General features: G+C 36.6%; 1 protein-coding gene across 3 annotated transcripts in view; it reads left to right on the top strand.

The window, feature by feature from the left end:
• LOC145965719 (solute carrier family 23 member 2) overlaps window positions 1–22,021 on the top strand; it is an 86,411-nt gene that overhangs the window by 63,353 nt on the left and 1,037 nt on the right. For 2 of the 3 annotated variants that reach the window (XM_083089386.1, XM_083089388.1), the window contains exons 10-11: window positions 3,230–3,309; window positions 20,000–20,141. In XM_083089386.1, the coding sequence (XP_082945512.1) occupies window positions 3,230–3,309; window positions 20,000–20,141 (222 nt within the window). Of the gene's footprint in view, window positions 1–2,472; window positions 2,551–3,229; window positions 3,310–19,999; window positions 20,142–22,021 lie in introns of those variants that run through there. The other variant, XM_083089387.1, reaches the window with a different exon arrangement.

Consider the following 22,021-nt stretch of genomic DNA (forward strand, 5'->3'; position numbering starts at 1 on the left):
TCCCAGTGCGAAGACAAGCATGCGTTTCTTGCCCTGTTAAAGAGTCTCCTGGTCTCGGATCTGAGCTTTGACAGCTCTTTGTTCCACCAGGGGACTTTGGTCTGGGACCGTATAAGTTTCAGGAGGCAGTTTGCCTCAAAGGCATCCGAGATAGCATTACTTAAGCAAGCCGCGGCAGTTGCCAGGTTATCCCTGGTATGGAATCTGGTCGGAACGGTAGTTAGTCTATTCTTCAAGTCTAGCCTGAAGCCGTCCCAATTCGTTTTCCTAGGATTTCGCCTCCGCAAGATCCTGAAGGTTCGTCTAAGACCTTCCAGTTTCTTACCAGTTCAGACACGCCCTTGGTACAAATAGTGATATCGATTACCTCCTGTCTTCTAGCGTCCAGGTAGGTTCCGTACCTCTGTTTAGGATAAGTCCCTTGTCCAGGATGAAGTCATGCAGGTTTTCCCCTCTCGGGTTGATGTTTGAGCTCCCTCAACCGACATATTCGCATATCACTGTGTTAAAAAGCAGCATTAGGTGTGAGGTCTGGATAGCTCAGTGGTCTAGAGCAGTTGCCCGGAAAGCGAAAGACTCGGGTTCGATTCCCGATCCAGCCACTTGCGCCTCACATATTTTTCTAGTCTGCGAATATTAAAAAATGTGTGAATGCTCTCTCCACAGGATATGCGTCAATGCCGTTGCCACGGAAGGATTCTGTCGCTCGTTGATCAAATGGGTAAAGACACGTCCGACCTCCTCCATACATCCCTATTTTTTTCTGGAAAGGTGGGGCACCGGACGCCACAGTCGGGGCTCAGGACTAGAATCAGCTTCAGCGGGAGGGATTTGGGCTTTAGTAACCTCTCCCTCCCTCTGAAGCTGTTTCTTGTAGCGTTTCCTTGCTGCTCCGCTATACCTGACTCGGGGTTTAGGTGTCCCCGAGTTGCATTCTTCCGGTCGTTAACTCCCTAGGGAAGCCACGCCCTGGAGGACTTTGTCCATGGTGGTGTCTTTGTAAGTTTTTGTTTGTTTGTTCGTCGTGTCCATTTTCGTCCCAGGAATACCGCGGAAGCGCGATATCACCCAACCAGAGCCGCGAATGGCTGGGGCTTGGCTAAATACCTCGGAGGTCGCCCGGTATCCAGGGGAACCGTTCGAGACGCAGCACCCCCTGCGCCACGCAGCCGTCGGCACGGTTTCATTAATACCTTAGCTTGGGGGGGTCCCTCTTTGTTGGTCGCATCCGGCTCCACCACGCCAAGGTGGAATTTGGGCGGAAATTTCATGATAACTATCGTAAACTTTTTTTTCAATTAAAAAAAATGAAGTTTTTTTGGTAAATGTTTACTTTAGGTTACACAGCTCGAAAAATTTTTATTTTCACATATGTTGTAGAGGATACATTCCTAAGTAATACACCGAATTTGAATTTTGCGGCGGTTTCTTTTTGTTTCTGAGATATGCACTTTTGAAGTTTCATACTTTTATGTAATCTTTTCGTTATATTCTATTTATGTGTTTATATTTTCTGTTTATATTTGCTCATTACGGTTTCATATTATATTTTACTTGTGTGTTTATGTATTTTTTTGTTTATGTTTGCTTGTTATCGCTTCCATATCGCTAAGCTATAGAATTATTGTTTAGTTTCGCTAGAAATCTTGAAATCTAGAATATATGTATTTGTAAACTTTGCTTTGTCTTTCAAAGCACATGCGTGGATACCGTGTGTTCCGCCCCCCCGGGGGGCTCCACTTTTGGAAGATATAACCTAACCCAATCCATGTCTGAAGTGTGGAACATACTTGGCTTCGCATAGAAAGTTGCAAACTTATATAAACTCATGAATCATGTGAAGCGAAATGTCATATGTCAAGGTATTTCCTACACTTCAGACACAGGTTGGCTTAAGTTATATTTTCCAAAAGAGTGGAGCTCCCCCCGTAGGGGAGGAGCACAACATACGGTTTCCACGCATGTACTTTGCAAGACAAAGCAAAGTTTACAAATACATATTCTATATATATTCTATATATATTTAATAGAATATATACTATATATATTCTATATATATTTTATATATTTTGTGCGTGCGTGAGTGCGTGCATGGTGCGTGCGTATGTGCATATATACGCATGTGTTTGTGTGTACGTACGTGCGCGTGTAAGTGTGCACATGTGTGTGCGTGTTTGTCACGGCAGAAATAAAGCATTTCCGCGATATTTAATGATTCCAAATTTTGCTATGCGTGTGTGCACTACGCACATACGGTAGTGGAAAAAAAATTATTCAGATACAATTTTCGGAAGCTATGCTTATCTGAATCTATACGAAATTTTGATGCGAACCTAACCTATGCGATAATTTTGTTGAGTAGTGTATTTCTTAAGCTGAAAACATGCTTGATCTCGAATCTATCATAAATATAAACATAAGCCTATACTATATATAACATTACATTGTTACGTTCTTGTTTATATTTTTTAGTTGCAAACCCATGTGGAACCATACAATAATAGACCTTATTTGGTATTGAAAGCACAAGGCGATGGATTGGACTTTGCTGTGCGTATATTGTATATTTTTATATTTCCCACACTTTCACGTTACTTAAAGTTTTAATTATTATTGGTATCTATTGGTCATGGAATAAGTATTTTTCCTATATTTTTCACCAAATACCTTCGGAATTTATTTTTACATTATGGCGCCAAAGTTATCGGAATCTTATCTTGTCCTATAATATACATATAGTAACACTCGTGATATAGATTAGAGTCTAACTTCTGATTTAGTTAGACGTTTGTATGTATTTTCAGTTTATATAAAAATGGTATATCAAACTTCTTAAATTAAGATTAATCTAATTACGAAATAGAATTAAAGAGATTTTATTAGAAATGAAAAAATAAAAATATAGAAAAGAAAAGAAGAACAAAGTGTATTTTATAAAATAAATAAATAAACATATAAACATTATACGCATACAGAGTAAGAAGAAATTTGAGATAATATTATCTCATTTTTGGGAAAAGTTTTGAGTTTTGTATCAAGAATCTGCAAGAAAGTTAGTCACATTAAAGATATTTACTAAAATCGATAATATGAGTGCAGTGCTAGTCAAAATTTATATACGTGTGTATATAAAATATAAATAATTCATATATAAATGATTGAACTTGCTGTTTTAAAATATATTGCTTCATGTTTATATTTTATTATTCTTAATTTAATTCTTTGTTAGGTCTGTCGACATTGCAATATATAAATCTCAATTCTTCAAGAAATCTGTTCATCTTGGGTCTGTCCATGTTCTTCCCTCTGGTAAGCTCTCAAAGATACAACTGATTTTATAGTGGTTTAATTTATTCATACGCATAAACTTGGATACGCACCGGCAGGAATAGTCCCGGTATGTATGTGTGGACGGTCGATGTCATACGCACACACACGAAGCGCGCACGTACGTGAGCCAAGAATTTATTCTTCATTAAATTTTATCTTTTTATATAATTTAATTATTATTTAATTTAATAGAATGAATGCCGACCTTTAGTGCACACGGTTAAGTCGCATTTCTTAAAGAAAGAAAAGAAAAGTATGCATATCGATACTGGAGCGTACGAGACACGTATAGAAACAGCGCGGTGTCCCACGCGGTATATAGCTGTCTCGCTCGCACTCTCTCGTTCGAGCGTCGAGTGAGAGAGACGGCTATCGGACACCTCTAACTCGGTATCACGTCTTATAGTGCTTTCTCTCTCGCTCTTGTGTCGTGCGCGAAGGATGCAACATCGGAATGCTCCCCACTACTCTACCCCCACTTTTTCTTTCGTTGCCCTGCCCACGTACGCACCGGCAGGAATGGTGTCCCGGTATGATGTGTGACGGTTGACGTCATCATACGCACACACGCGAAGCGCGTACGTACGCGAGCCAGGAATTTATTCATTAAATTTTATCTTCTTATATAATTTAATTTAATAGAAATGAATGCCGACCTTTAGTGCACGCGATTAAGCATTTCTTAAAGAAAGAAAAGAAAAGTATGCATATCGATACTAGAGCGCAAGAGACACGTATAGAAATAGCGCGGTGTCCCGCGCGGGATATAGCTGTCTCGCTCGCACTCTCTCATTCGAGCGTCGAGTGAGAGAGACGGCTATCGGACACCTCTAACTCGGTATCACGTCTTATAGTGCTTTCTCTCTCGCTCTTGTGTCGTGCGCGAAGGACGCAACATCGGAATGCCCCCCACTACTCTACCCCCACTTTTTCTCTCGCTGCCCGGCCCGCGTACATGCGCGCTTTGTTTGTGTAAGTGTGACGTTAGTGAGCGTCACACAAACATACCGGGACATCATTCCTGCCGGTGCGTGTACACAGTGATGCCAGATTCCGGCCTTTCGGTAGCATGGAGGGGGTAATAGAAGGAGACAAAACATGATTCCCTCTCGCTCTTCTCTGCAAGAAAAGAAGGAGAGAGAATCATGTTTTGTCTCCTTCTATTACCCCCTCCATGTTACCGCATGCTACCGAAAGGCCGGAATCTGGCATCACTGCGTGTACATATATGTACAGGGTGTATCATACCACCCATGCCAGCCAAATATCTCGAAAACCGAGAACGGCAGACAAAAATATTTCAGGCAAAAGTTGTAGGGTTTCAAGTGACGCATTACATAGTAATTAATTACATAGTAATATTGGTATGACCTTGAATAGCGTTGTCAAGGTCACGTGAAGATTAACTTAAATTTCTTAAATGGAACCCCCTATTTTTCATTACATATTCTTGTAATTTATCTCGAGAGCTTTTCAAAATACTATAATAAAGTATTTTTTCATTGAGTACTTTTCGAGTTACGAGGCTTGAAATCATTTCTTAATTTTACATAAACCATAAAATATCTAGCAAAATATTCATTTTTCGATTATCTTACCTTAATACTTTTATGTACAAAATAATGAGAGGAATCAATTGGTGTAAAGAAAACACATAGTTATTTGTAAGAAAAAATATGTAATTTGCAATTAACAATTACATACCGTTCTCGGTTTTCAAGATATTTGGCGGGCACGGGTGGTCTGATACACCCTGTATATATGTACTAGATAATATATGTACCTAGATAATAAAATATATATATACCTAGATAATAAAATTCCAGTAGCATGTTGGCAATGTGATAGCTGTTGTTTCTAAGGCTTATTCTTAATTATATATAACTTTACACAGTATATTTTCATTGAAATTAACTGTTTTATTAATCGTATTTATTATTTATGATTATCTCTAACTCGCATACATACGTCTCAACTTAAGCCTTATATCCATCTATCTGTATCGATCTATCGACCTAACTTTACTTAAGTCAGAGAATGACATTATATTCTCAACACCCTCTCTTAATGTCATTCACTTAATGTCATTATCACAATATATCAAATAAACTTAAATAATATTAATTAGTATAACTCAACACAAAATTAAATAATACTGTATATAAAATATACCCTCTCTAGCTCTCTAAACCTAAATATCTATGATTGTTACAAAATAAAACATTTGTCAATCCTTTTGTAAGTATGTCTGCTTGTTGCTCTTTGCCACTAATGTATTTTAACTTTATATCTCTATTTTTATAATTTTCACAAACAAACTTATATTTAAGGTCTATATGCTTAACCCTACGATTATTTTCTGGATTTTTAATCAAATGGATACACGCTTGATTGTCCTCAAATATAGTGACATAGTCGATTTTAATATTAAAATCTAATAATAATTTCTTAAACCAAAGTCCATCAACAACTGAATTACATAAAGCTATAAGCTCAGCTTCAGTTGTTGATAATGCAATACAATTTTGTTTTTTAGTAACCCAAGGTACTGTATTACCAAATACTTTAATTAAGTATCCAGACACAGACTTTTTATCTTGTATGTCACCTCCCCAATCTGCATCAATGTAACACACTAATGGATGCATTTTTTCTCTTCTAATATATACCAAATTCAAGTTCATTGTTCCTTTTAAATATCTTAACACTCTTTTAATATATCGCCATACGACATTTGGATACTTATCTTGATACCTACTAAAATAGTTTATCGCAAAACTAATATCAGGACGAGATTCTAACATTATATACATTAAACAACCTACTAACTCTTTTACTCTTTTATCTGTACTTTCTTCATTCTCATACATTGTTAAATCTAATTTTGATTCAATAGGTGTTACACATTCTTTACAATTCTCAAAATTGAATTTTCTTAAAATTCCCAAAATATATCTGTTTTGATTTACCTTTAATACACCTTTTGTTTTGTCATAATCTATTTTTAGTCCAAGAAAGTTTTTGAGTTCACCTTTATCTTTTATATTAAAATTTTGAGTTAATTTTTCTTTATAAAACTCTACAGGGTGTCATGAAAGTGATCATAATTTTAAAAAATTAAGGTAGATTGGCTCAAAGTTAGAAGAAAAGTCTTGTACAGTTATGCAATATTCGCAATAATTAACGAGAAGTAAATTAAAGAAAATCGGTCAATGCGCGTGGCTAGAAGTGCGTGGCGGTGAAGGCGGTCTCACTGTAACATAATGGCGGCGCGCGGCGAAGCAGTGATTGGAGTGGGGAAGAGCCTTCGCCGCGCGCCTACACACTCATCGCTCCTCCCCTCCCCAATCACCGTTTCGCCGCGCGCCGCCATTATGTTACAGTGAGACCACCTTCACCGCCACGCACTTCTAGCCACGCGCATTGGCCGATTTTCTTTAATTTATTTCTCGTTAATTATTGCGAATATTGCATAACTGTACAAGACTTTTTTTCTAACTTTGAGCCAATCTACCTTAATTTTTTAAAATTATGATCACTTTCATGACACCCTGTATATATCTTAAATTTGGGCTTGCTAATATTATGTCATCGACATATATTAATATATAAACGACTTCATTTTTCTTAAAATACAAGTAAATCATTATGTGATCTCTGAAAATTTAGACTTAATAAAAACTAATTAATTTTACTATTCCAACATTTGGACGATTGTCTCAATCCGTAAAGTGATTTGTTTAACTTAAATACACAACCATTCTTACACTCAATAGCATTAGGTGGGTAAATATAAATATCTTCCTTTAAGTTCCCATGTAAAAACGCAGCTTTAACATCTAGTTGTACAAAATTATATTTAAGTTGATTTCCTATAGCTAACAATGTTCTTATAGTTGACATTTTTGCAACGGGTGAAAATTAATCATAATTAAACGTTTCCTTTTGCGCAAAGCCTGTTACAACTAACCTAGCCTTATATTGATTTAATTTATCCTTTTCGAGTGGTTTATAAGTATATACCCATTTAGTATCTAATATTTCTACATCTTTAGGTTTAATAGCTGACTTCCATGTGTTCACTTTAGTTATAGATTCTATTTCTCTATTAATTGCCTCTTCCCACAAATTCTTATCTCTTCTGTTTTCTAATTCATTATAATCATTCGGAATGTTTTCTACAAAAGACATAGCATCAAATGCCATATACAATTCATAATCATCAAATTTTCCCGGACGCTTTACATTTCTCTTACTCCTAACGTTCAATTTTTCATCCTCTTGTGTCTTGAATTCTTTCTTTTCTAATTCTTTTAGTTACCAATTCTTCAGTTTCTATTTCTTCAGTTTCTGAATCTGTTTCATCATCACAGTCATTGCTATCTCATCTACTTCCCGAATTATAACTTCATTTGTATTTTGTTTAGTCAATGCTTTTTCTTGATTTTGTTTATAATAAAATATATTTTCATTAAATGCTACATTTCTAGAAATTTGAATTTTATTCCTTTTGATATTCCATAATCGATAACCATTATTTGCATAACCCATCATTATATACTTTTCAGATTTTTTATCAAATTTACTTCTAAATTGATCTTGTACATATGAATATGCTACTGTACCAAATATTCTCAGATTTGTAACATTAGGCTTCCTATCATACCACAATTCAGCAGGAGTTGTTGATTCTAAATTTGCACTTGGACTACGATTTAGAATATACGCAGCAGTTCTTATCGCTTCGTTCCAAAATTGTTTTGGTACCTTTGACTCATTTGTCATTGATCTTGCTTTTTCCACTAGACTACGATTAAAACGTTCAGCTTTACTATTTTGCTGCGGAGTGTATGGTATTGTATAGTCAATAGTAGTGCCATTTCTTTTACAATATTGAATCATATCACCTAAAACATACTCTCTACCATTATCACATCGCAAAATTGATATTCGTTTATTAAATTTAGTTTGCACTATCTGTACATATTCTTTAAGCAACTAAATACTTCACTCTTGTTTTTAATCATGTATACGCAAACAAAATTCGAATAATCATCAATGAAAGTAACGAAGTATTTTTCACCATCATATGATATTGGATCTATAGGACCACAAACATCTGAATGTATTATACTATTTCTAAAATAGCTTTATTTTTATGTCTTGTTCCAAATTGTAATTTTGTCATTTTTCCGTTTATACAAGATTCACAAAACTCTACTTTATTTATAGTTTTTCAATGCCATCGACCATATCATTATTTATTAATTTCATTAAATTTGAATAGCTTATGTGTCCATATCTCCTATGCCATAGTTTAAGTTTTTCATCCTCTTTATCAATATTTAAACATTCATTTTTCATTAGTTTGAAAGATATCTCATATAAATTGCTTCTCAGACCTAAATCTATTAATCTTCTATCATCGAATAACTTTACTTTACCATCTTCAAATACTATTTTTATATTAAACCTATCTAACTTTTTAACAGATAATAGATTTCTCCTTAGATTAGGAACATAAAAAACATTTTTAATCGTACATTTAATTCTTTTTCCATTTACGTAACTTTGCACATTTATATTTCCTATTCCTGTTGCTTCTATATAACTTTTATCTTTTGCTATTGCTATTTTTATCGGTTTATTTAATATCATAAAATCACTAAAATACTCTTTATCATTTACCAAATGGTCAGTACATCCTGAGTCGATAAAAAATAGAATATTTTCATTACTTACAGTTTTTACGTTATTATCTCTATTACTTATGAAACATATATTGTCCTCATGAGTATTTTCTATTTCTACATAATCTTCTTCGCTCATTTGTTGATTGTGACCAGTACGTTTAAAATTTGATTGATTATTCCATCCTCGCTGTCCTCTAATTTGATTGCTAGCATTTCTACTTCCCTTATATATTTGATTGTTTCCTCTCCTATTTTTAACTCCTTGATTGAATATATTACCCTGAAAGTTATTGTAACTTGGTTGACCTTGAAGTGGTTTCTTACAATACTTTTTGATATGTACATATCCATCACAATTGTGACATTTTATTGATTTGTTGGACATAAATGCAGCTGTCTTCGTTGGCTCACTTTGATCTCCATCATTTTCCTTCTTCTTCTCAGAATCTATTTTCAACCTTGTCTTTACATAATTCATGTCTAATGTTTCAATAGCCATATTTTCGAGTACGGTCACCATTGTCTCATATGATTTTGCGAGGAGCAGTGTACAAATAGCATCCTCTTTTTTTATCTCTGCACCTGATGATTTCAGTTGACACAAGACGTGGTCGAATTTTGATAGAAATTCTTTTCGTTTCTCTCCTTCATTCATTTTCATTGACATTAATTTTCTTTGTAAAAATAGTTTTCCAGATAAGCTTCTTCTCTCATAGACATCTTGTAAGCTTATCCACATATCATACGCTGTTTCTTTATCACGAATAATGTCTATTTGCATATCATCTATACATTGTACAAGTATAGATTTACATTTATTTTCTTTCCTTTTGGCTTCTTCTCTCAATTGATCCGTTTCATAATTTTCAACTCTATATTTAACGGATATCATTTGTTCAACATTATGCTCAGTCAATATCATTTTAACTCGAAATTTCCATGCTTCATAATTATCATCATTTAATGGATCAATATTGTAATAATTAGTTTTATGCGTGTTTCGGGCCATTTCTAAATTAATATGCAGCTTGGACAAAAGACCATGTATATAATCTCGTAATTACTTATCTCACTTTATTGCTGCAATCCTTTCACTGGGCCCATAACCTGTAGTTTCTAAGGCTTATTCTTAATTATATATAACTTTACACAGTATATTTTCATTGAAATTAACTGTTTTATTAATCGCATTTATTATTTATGATTATCTCTAACTCGCATACATACATCTCAACTTAAGCCTTATATCCATCTATCTGTATCGATCTATCGACCTAACTTTACTTAAGTCAGAGAATGACATTATATTCTCAACAATAGCAGATCCAATTATGATTCTGTATCCAGATACTTATCCACTGCATCTGCAATTATTTATTTTCAGGGTAAATGTTTACTTTACGTCACACAGCTCGAAAAATTTTTATTTTCACATATGTTGTAGAGGATACATTCCTAAGTAATACACCGTTTGAATTTTGTGGCGCTCTCTCTTCGTTCCTGAGATATGCAATTTTGAAATTTTATACTTACTTGTATCATCTTTTCGTTACTTTCTAAATATATTTATATTTTTCTGTTTACATTTCCTGAGGTCATCTTTCTGAATAACTTTCAGAAGGTTTTAGCCGCTTATTGTTATTTATTAAATAGTTATTAACAAAAAAAGTTTCAAGAATACAATATAATTTTACCACATCATGTATGTTTAAGAAGAAATATAGGCACACACACACACACACACACACACACACACACACACACACACACACACACACACACACACACGCGCGCGCGCGCGCGGGGGGGGGATGCAAGGAGGGCCTTCGGCCCCCCTCCCGCAACCACCCCGCCGGTAGGGGACGCATTGCGAAGAGTTCAATCACAATGCATATATGCTGTAAGTAAAGCGAGGTCCACCTTGACTACCGGCGGGGCGCGCGCGCGTGTGTGTACCCATACATTTATGATATTTCTATAGCTTAGCGACATGGAAGTCACAACGAGCAAACGTAAACAAAAAAATATAAACACACAAGGAAAATATAATATGAAACCGTGTTGAGCAAATGTAAACAAAAAATATAAACACATAAATAGGATATAACGAAAAGATGACATGAAACTTCAAAATTGCATATCTCAGGAACGAAGAGAGAGCGCCACAAAATTCAAACGGTGTATTACTTAGGAATGTATCCTCTACAACATATGTGAAAATAAAAATTTTTCGAGCTGTGTGACGTAAAGTAAACATTTACCAAATCAAGTATGATATACTTGATTTTTTTTTATTTCTGAGATGGTAGTTATAATATCAAGAATGATGCTATAACAGAAACGTGGCAAAAATGCAACATGATCTATCGTAATCTAAATGTTACAGATATTACGGCATAAATAATACCAATAAGTTGTCAGTTACTTATTTGGTCAACGAGGGACCTTTCAGAGATCCTCCGTGACAATTGACATTGCATTCATCGAGCGATATGCCAACATCGCTCTGAAGTGGCATATCACTGTGTTAAAAAGTGGCATTAAGTGTGAGATCTGGATAGTTCAGTGGTCGAGAGCAGTTGCCCGGAAAGCGAAAGACTCGAGTTCGATTTCCGATTTAGCCATTTTCTCACATATTTTTCTAGTCCATGAATATTGTTTTCTAGCAATTATTCGTTGGACTAAAAAGTGTGTGAATATTCTCTTCATAGGATATGCGTCGATGCTGTTGTCACGGATGGATTCTGTCGCTCGTTGACCGAATGGGCGTATAGACACGTCTGACTTCCTCCCACATACATTCCTATCTTTACTGCAATTTTGCAGTATTAAATGTAGTATGTTATATATATATATATATATATATATATATATATATATATATTATATACATTACTAAAAAAAATAGGGACCACTTTTTGTATCTTAAAAATTGGGCTATTTCCAAACCACTGAAACTTATCGAAAAATCGTCGTAGACAAAAAATTATAAAAGCATTTTAAAGTTTGAAGTTTCAACTTTAACGCGTAGTTGGTAGTTTAAAAAAATTTCTTTATCTTCCTTATTCTGCGCTTTAAAAAACACACTGTTTAGTTCCTTAAAATTATGTACTTTTAACACGCCGCAACTTGATAAAAAAATTTTTCCCGAGAAGTTTAACTAAAATTCCATAAACTACAACATTTTGCCTACAAGCGCTTATTTTTAAATTTTCCTAAGATTTTTTTGACCGATGATAGCGCGTTAAAGCTGAAATTTCAAGCTTCAAAATACTTTTCTTATATTTGGTCTACGATGATTTTTCGCTGAGTATCGGCATCATATCTGAAAAATACTGGTTTATTTTCAAAATTATATTACTCGGTCGAAGAAAATCGTTAAAAATACATAATTTTAAGGAACTAAACAGTGTGTTCTTTTTTACAGCGCAGAATAGTAAGAGTAGTAGTAGTAATAAAAGAAACGGGTGAAGCTAGGGCAATCCCGTTACCTAGATCTGTTACCTAGATCTAAAAGTTCCTTTGTAACCCCCGTAGTTGATTGAGGTTATAAGTGGCGATCCAGTTTCGCCTAACCTCATGCCTACTTGCAAGAAGATTGTATATATCGCCTACCCTCACGTTTTGTAATTTGCTAGGTTCAGAAAACATAGGACCCCAGAGTCTATATCTCCTAAGAGCAAAAGCGGGACAGTAACACAGAATGTGGTGTCCCCAGAGACAGTAACACAGAATGTGCTGTCCCCTTTTTCTCGCCGCATAAACGACAATCTTTCCTCGGCCAGGCCGAGGTTAAAAGGGTGGGCCCTGAGGGCCACATGGCCCGTGAGTAAACCAATGGAGACATTGAGTTTCTTTTTACTCATGGTTAGCAATTCATCCGTCCTTTTGGAAAGGGGTTGATTCAGTAGGAGTTTGACTTGGCGGCAGCCCTGAACCTGTCCCCACGAAACCAGATGTTCCCGTTTTAGAGATTCTTTGATAAGTCTTTTGCTCATGGCAAAGGGGACGCCGACGACTTGTTTAGCCGAGATCTCAAGGGTATCTAGCTTTGCCAAGTCGCCATCTCATTGCTATGAATTCCCTGATGACCAGGTACCCATGCTATGGTAATCTTATTAGATTCAGTGGTGGTCTTAGCTAAGGCATTGATAGCTGCTCTATCATCGGAGTAGATGAGTATATTTCTATTAGTTGCTTCGACTGAAGCTAAGGTATTTACGCACTCAAAGATGGCTAGTAGCCCAGTAAAATTAGACTTTGACTTCATAAAAATTAGACCAAGCTGAATTTTTGTGGAGACCTTTATTTTAATGTTCTAATGAAATCCTGAAAAGTATCCTTAATTTTATCCATGGGTTTTTTTTATAAGGGATAAAAGAGGGTAAATTTTAGTTTTTTGCCATTATCTCGAAAACTGTTAATTTTTCGAGAAAAACATTTATTATTAAAATTATAGACCATAAAATTCTCTACAAAAAAAACCATTATACTTTTTTTCGTACAACTAATCGTTTTTGAGTAAAACGTGCGGTAAAGTTGCAATGTCTGTAGTTCGTAAGAAACACGTACTTTTTTCCACACCACCGCGAGGGTAGAGTACTGGGCGCGTTTTGTTTTTTATGTGGTGTCCCTAGTAGGCCTAATCCACATTGAAATATGCTAGAAAAAAATTGTTTTTTATTTGGTCTCTTCCTCTACATCTATTTCCTTTGGAGCTTCCTCATCTTCCTCAGTGATTTCCTCAATATGTTCTTCATCTATTGTTTCTTCCACTTCTTGTATTAAGCAAGTCATTGGATCTATATCGTCGTGAACATCCATATCGCTTTCTGTTACTTTATTCTCGACGTTTAAACAAGATTGTCCACGGCAGTGCCCGCATACCGCAGAACAGCGAAGACCTATTTTTCTACAGCTACAGCTCGCGCTACAGTCTTTAGTGCAGTTGCAGAATATAATATTTAGTAATAGATCAGGAGCCGGTGGCAAAAGGGTTTGAATAGGTTCCAAACTATTGTTGACAATCATCCACCCCCATTCTTTTAAATTTAGATCATTATCAAGCCATTTTTGGACTTGCAAATACACTCTAAATAAATGTTGTTGTGATGCGTAGAATGTGGGCGATAGATTTGATAATTTTACGGGCTTATTGCCTTTACAAATGAATAATGTGAGAATCAATAGATTTTTCCTTCTGTGGAGCGTTGTACATGACCAGAAGTAAGCGAATCCCAATTTCAGTTATTGTTTCTCGTGAACTTTGTGGCATTTTAAAAACCTCAGCACAATTCTGTAAGTCCTTGCGATTTTGGAACAACTTAATAATCTTTTTTTTCAATCTGAAATAGCGCAGATGTAGTATCACATCCGCTGATAGCATGGATCAATAAAATGTGATTTTTACTGTTTTTAAAATTGTCAAAACTTTTGGATGAGTATACTTTTGTTTCAGCTTTCCCTTTCCCTGGTTTTAAATAATAAATTTCTTGATCAGGTGAAGTTCTTGCAATTAAAAAAATCAATAAATCAACATCCTCGCCAATTTTGGCTGTTTAGAAGTAGTTGAACTACGGTTAAGATATATAACTAGCATTCCTATTCAAACATGTATATAATTTCATATTATCATCTTCGGATGACGAAGATATAATCGAAAAATTAAATAGAAGAGAAAGAGCACTTAAACAACGTATTAATTATATTTTAATTATATTATATATTTTCGCTCCTCTTACAATTAATATTTTATTATAACTATACCCAGTAAGCAAAATGTTAGCAGGTTGGCAGCAGATTGGCAGCAAATTCGATCAAAATCCCACACCAGAACCGTAGCCATCTGTGTCCGCATTAAGCTTTTGTTTTGGCGATAGAGTCTGTAAAACATAACCTGTCAACAAACTGTCGGCAGAAACCGAGCAGGATCTGCGCGTGCAATTTGATGTTAGATTGCCAGCAGAAACCGAGCAGAATCTGCGCATGCAACCTGATGGCAAATTGATAGCAGAAACTGCACAAGATTTGCGCTTACTTTTATTAATGTTATATAAATGCAACAAAATTGATTATTACAGATGCTAAATAAGAATATTATCGGCAAGTTAATTACAATTTTCTTCTAAAATGACATATACAGGGCAATCCTGAAAAACGATCCGTCTATAAAATGACATATTCCTGACACCATTCTAAGACAATTTTTCCTTTACCAAAATTTGATTTGAAGCGTAGTTTTTGAATTATGAGCAAAAATAGTTAGTAAATCACGCGTCGGGTACAAAAGGCAGGCAGGAGCGGCGCGGCGTGCCGCGAGCGCGGGCGCAGCTGACCGCCCGACGGGTGATTATCACCGCATGAGTCGCTAACTATTTTATCTTATAACATAAAATGCTTTAAATAAAATTTTGGTAAAGAAGAAAATGTCTTAGAATTACGTCAGAAATACGTGTTGCTTAAAATAACGTTATTTTAATAATGAAAAGTTGTTCCGGATCGCCGGCCGTCCGACGTTGCAATCAGCTGATTGCTACACGCGATGTGTGTATGGCGGAGTGTGTGCGTAAGAGAGAGAGAGAAAGAGAGAGAAAGAGGGAGAGAGGGAGGGTAGGAGGGACAGACATTCATACACACGCACGCACTTTTTTTCTCGCTCTCTTTCTCTCTTTTACGCAACACTCATACACTCTCTCATTCAGTCTCTCACTCACACTCTCTCGATCACTCACTCACTCACTCACCTGCTTACTCACTTGCTCATTCACCTTGTAGCAGCGTAGCGAATCTTCATGCTATGTATTGTTGTATCTGCTGCACGGTTATGATTGCTAGAGATGCGCGACACATTGAAATTTTTTCGATTATTAGTCTCACACTCGATTGACACAATACAGATTACGCGATAACGAGTTTACTGTTTATTCACTCACTATTGATTTATCGATACCAAAAATTACTTTCAAAGAAACGCGAATGCAAACAGCACATGACTCGACGCGAAGCGACGGACCGCGGAGACTGCGCGACCACAAGAGTTATGTTGCCAGAAACGCGACACGCGACATCTAACAAACGACTTGCGCGTGGCGCGTGATTGACGCGAGATAAGACGAACGATCGGCTAAAACCTTCGCATTGCGAATGCGGTAGAAAACATGAAACGTATAATGACATACTTAAAAAATTAATTATTTATTATAATAATTATTTATTATAAATAATTATTTATTATAAATAATTAATTTTTTAAGTATGTCATTATACGTTTCATGTTTTCTACCGCATTTAATAATAAATTAATTATTTATTATAATAATTATTTATTATAAATAATTATTTATTATAAATAATTAATTTTTTAAGTATGTCATTATACGTTTCATGTTTTCTACCGCATTCGCAATGCGAAGGTTTTAGCCGATCGTTCGTCTTATCTCGCGTCAATCACGCGCCACGCGCAAGTCGTTTGTTAGATGTCGCGTGTCGCGTTTCTGGCAACATAACTCTTATGGTCGCGCAGTCTCCGCGGTCCGTCGCTTCGCGTCGAGTCATGTGCTGTTTGCATTCGCGTTTCTTTGAAAGTAATTTTTGGTATCGATAAATCAATAGTGAGTGAATAAACAGTAAACTCGTTATCGCGTAATCTGTATTGTGTCAATCGAGTGTGAGACTAATAATCGAAAAAATTTCAATGTGTCGCGCATCTCTAGCAATCATAACCGTGCAGCAGATACAACAATACATAGCATGAAGATTCGCTACGCTGCTACAAGGTGAATGAGCAAGTGAGTAAGCAGGTGAGTGAGTGAGTGAGTGATCGAGAGAGTGTGAGTGAGAGACTGAATGAGAGAGTGTATGAGTGTTGCGTAAAAGAGAGAAAGAGAGCGAGAAAAAAAGTGCGTGCGTGTGTATGAATGTCTGTCCCTCCTACCCTCCCTCTCTCCCTCTTTCTCTCTCTTTCTCTCTCTCTCTTACGCACACACTCCGCCATACACACATCGCGTGTAGCAATCAGCTGATTGCAACGTCGGACGGCCGGCGATCCGGAACAACTTTTCATTATTAAAATAACGTTATTTTAAGCAACACGTATTTCTGACGTAATTCTAAGACATTTTCTTCTTTACCAAAATTTTATTTAAAGCATAATTTTATGTTATAAGATAAAATAGTTAGCGATTCATGCGGTGATAATCACCCGTCGGGCGGTCAGCTGTGCCCGCGTTCGCGGCACGCCGCGCCGCTCCTGCCTGCCTTCTGTACCCGACGCGTGATTTACTAACTATTTTTGCTCATAATTCAAAAACTACGCTTCAAATCAAATTTTGGTAAAGGAAAAATTGTCTTAGAATGGTGTCAGGAATATGTCATTTTATAGACGGATCGTTTTTCAGGATCGCCCTGTATATCATATGTTATATCGTAATATATGTTAATATAATATATGTTATATCGTAGTTATATCTCATATAGCGAAGGACTAATTCAATTTAATTAAATTAATAATAAAGTAAATAATAAAAGTAAATAATAAAAGTAAATGTAACTTGTAAAACTGGAGATGTAATTTATTTAGAATTAAATTCTTGCTTTATGCCTCAAATAGGCAATACATGAATAATTTTCCATTTATCATATTGATTCCAATCAGTTTAATATTCTGAATCTCATCTGCTTGTATCAGATATCAGAAATTAAAGTGATAGAAATTAAAATGATAATTACTATATTTTTAGTCTTTTGTTCATATTCGCGACTTTATATATATTTCTGACAGAAATTAGATTACGAGAAAGTACAGCTCACATAGCGGTAAGTGAAGGAACTATCGAATCATGCAAACCCTGTTCCGTTTCTGCCGTCAATTTGCTATCAGAGATTGTGTGCGCAGATCCTGCTCGATTTTTGTTATCAATTTGCTATCAAATTGCGCCTCACAGATCCTGTTAAATTTCTGCTATCAATCTGCCGTCAGTTATATCTGCAGGCTTTACTCGATTTCTGCCGATAATTTGACATCAAATTGCGTCGCACAGATCCTGTTCAATTTCTGCCATCAATCTGCCGTCAGTTATATCAGCAGGCTCTATTCGATATCTGCCGAGAATTTGATATCAAATTTCATTGCGCAGATCCTGCTCGGTTTCTGCCGACAATCTGTTGTCAAATTGCGCCGCACAGATTCTGTTCAATTTCTGCTATCAATCTGCCGTCAGTTATATCAACAAGTTCTGCTTGTTTCTGTTGACAATCTTTTGTTTAGTCATGTGAACTGATTTTGTTGTATTTCTGCTGACATGCTGGCAACATAATCGAATATTTCAGTTTCTTTATACAAACTGTAATCTTTCTGCCTTTAAAATTTGTAATGGGCATTTGACGAAAATCTGTTCTAACAGATTTAGTTATCTCGGTATTTACACTTTATCTCAAATCACTTTCTAACTCTTTCTGTTTTTCTTCTGTAAATGCTTTTCTCTTAACATGTCCGATCTCATTCAAAGCTCAAGAATGGCAACAAATTCAAATATATTCACAAATTCAAAGGTTATGTGACAAGATACAATATCGTTATAGCTAATATCGATCAATCAATGCGAGTTGTAGTAAGAGATTCTGGAATTATGACATATAAGTTTTAGCTAAACATTTATACTATAATGTCGGTAGAAAATAATCAGCATTAAATCTAGGTTTAATTTTAACGAAAGTTTCGCTAAACTGGAGATTAAGGCGAAGATGAAACGAAGTAGATACGGGCATAAGGGTATAACAACATATTCAGTGTATCAGTTTATGGTAAATCTTTACTTTAACTTACTCACCTCCAATGACTTTGACCTTGACATATGTTGTCAAGGTCACTACCCTGAGTGACCTCCAAAAAGTTTTAGCCGTCGGTCATTGTTTATTACAAAGTTATAAACAAATAAAGTTTGACGAATTATATGGATACAATGGATATATCGCTTAGCATAAAAAATTACAAACCCATGAGAGGTTCATCAGAAATGTATGTGTACACATACACACACGCACGCACGCACGCACGCACGCACGCACGCACGCACGCACGCACGCACGCACGCACGCACGCACGCACGCACGCACGCACGCACGCACGCACGCACACACACACACACACACACACACACACACACGCGCGCGCGCGCGCGGGGGGTGCAAGGGGGCCTTCGGCCCCCCCTCCCGCACTACCCCGCCGGTAGGCTAGGTGGACGTTGCTTTGCTACAATGGACAGATGTTGTAAGTTGTAAAACGAGGTCCACCTTGCCTACTGGCGGGGTGGCGCGGGAGGGGGGGCCGAAGGCCCCCTTGCACCCCCCGCGCGCGCGTGTGTGTGTGTGTACGTCTTGTGTGTGTACACATACGTTTCTGATGGACCTCTCATGGGTTTGTAATTTTTTCATAAGCAACATGTTCACTATTTGACAATTTTGAATATACTAAATGTTTGATATACTGCGAAGCACTGTGTAATAACACGTTTATATATTTCTGATTTAGCTTACTTATTTCACTTGTGATAGAGATACTGTTGTTTTGATACTTTTTTTTTATTTTGCCTAAATAATTTATTAAATATTTGTTATTAAAAATAAAAAATAATTAAATAAACGTATATTTCGTATAAATACATTTTATTAAGTACGTAATATGTTCGAAAATTACGTGAAATTCATGAAACTTTATTTGTTTATAACTTTTTAATAAACAATGACCGACGGCTAAAATTTTTTGGAGGTCACTCAGGGTAGTGACCTTGACAACATAGGTCAAGGTCAAAGTCATTAGAGGTGGGTAAGTTAAAGTAAAGATTTACCCAGTTTATATCTCAATATGATTAATTATGTTTGGTTATCTGGGTATACATCTTGTGAGTGTACATACCACATATAAACATAAAATAATGAATGATATGATAAGTGATCTTGATCCGACTGACTATTTTCAGGTTCTATCGAAATGGTTGATCAAATATCCAGACATAATACAAACAGGAAGCGCTACAGTAGATGGTGTACTCACTGTATTACTTAGCACTACTATTCTAGTCGGTGGTGCATTAGGGTGCTTTTTGGATAATATCATCCCAGGTATGTTTTTTACGATCAATTTTAAATTAATAAATAATAATAACTGTATAATTTGGGAATTATTTATTTATATCGTTAACGGACTTGCCGATAACCTTGACTTTTACATATGTTGTAGGAGATTGTTGATTAATTTTTTTCTTTGTTTTATTTGGCGGTCTCTTATAGTTTTTGAGATATTTAACAACAAAGGTTTAATGTGTGTGTGTGATGAAAACGTAATTTTCTGATTCCACATACATTTAATACACAAACTACATGGGTTCTTTGTGTATTAAAAGAGGCTTCGCTCTTGCATCTTTACCCCCAAAAAAGTTTCTGTTTTGTGCACTACGAAAGTACGATGCAATACTAAAACACGTTGCAATTTGGATTACATAATATAACCCAAATCAAATTTTAGTTGTAAATCAGAAATAGGTTTAGGTTAAGTTATATCTTCTGGAAGTAGAACTCCTTCGTCAGGGAAGGGAAAGGGCGGAACTCATGATATACGCACACATATACTTTGCAAAACATAGTTTACTTTCAACGAGGATCACGGACAGATTGAACTTTACCCAATTGCACCGTGCTTTAATATTGCGCGCGCGCGCACACACACACACAGAAAACGGAAATTTATTAACTACGTGAGTGACGTATATATTGCAACTAAATGATTTTACTAAATAATAGAGGCTTGCCCCGGCCCTATCTTAGGGTCCATCCGGCACTGCTATAGCCTATTATTCGTTAGACTGAAAAATGTGTGAATGCTCTCTCCACAGGATATGCGTCGATGCCATTGCCACGGATGGATTCTGTCGCTCGTTGATCAAATGGGCGTAAGGACACGTCCGACCTCCTCCCACATACATCCCTATCTTTCTCTGGAGGCCTGCCCCGACCCTATTTTAGGGTCCATTCGCCACTGCTATTTGGTACAGTGGGGATTTTAGTATATACTAGAGGGATCTTGGGGGATGTGGTCACTCTACGGCGTTATGCTCGTCGGTGCCGTTTCATACGGAAGGACAGTCGGAAGCCAGCATGCACGCGAATACCTCCACCGGCACTTATTTGGTCAGCGAGCGACCTTTCAGGGATCCTCCGTGGCAATCGGCATTGCATCCATCGAATGAGATACCAACATCGCTCTGGAGTCGCATATCACTGTGTTAAAAAGCAGCATTAGGTGTGAGGTCTGGATAGCTCAGTGGTCTAGAGCAGTTGCCCGGAAAGCGATCTTCCAGAGAAAGATAGGGATGTATGTGGGAGGAGGTCGGACGTGTCTTTACGCCCATTTGATCAACGAGCGACAGAATCCATCCGTGGCAACGGCATCGACGCATATCCTGTGGAGAGAGCATTCATACATTTTTCAGCCTAACGAATAATTGCTAGAAAACAATATTCGCAGACTAGAAAAATATGTGAGGCAAGTGGCTGGATCGGGAATCGAACCCGAGTCTTTCGCTTTCCGGGCAACTGCTCTAGACCACTGAGCTATCCAGACCTCACACCTAATGCTGCTTTTTAACACAGTGATATGCGACTCCAGAGCGATGTTGGTATCTCACTCGATGGATGGAATGCCGATTGCCACGGAGAATCCCTGAAAGATCGCTCGCTGACCAAATAAGTGCCGGTGGAAGTATTCGCGTGCATGCTGGCTTCCGACTGGCCTTCCGTATGAAACGGCACCGACGAGCACAACGCCGTAGAGTGACCACATCCCCAAGATCCCTCTAGTATATACTAAAATCCCCACTGTACCAAATAGCAATGGCGGATGGACCCTAAGATAGGGCCGGGGCAGGCCTCCAGAGAACACACACACAGAAAACGGAAATTTATTAACTACGTGAGTGACGTATATATTGCAACTAAATGATTTT

This window comes from Camponotus vicinus, unplaced genomic scaffold, assembly GCF_025532165.1.
Source record: "Camponotus vicinus isolate PSW18456_S1 unplaced genomic scaffold, iyCamVici1.0 SCAF_14, whole genome shotgun sequence".
NCBI classification, from domain to species: Eukaryota; Metazoa; Arthropoda; class Insecta; order Hymenoptera; family Formicidae; genus Camponotus; species Camponotus vicinus.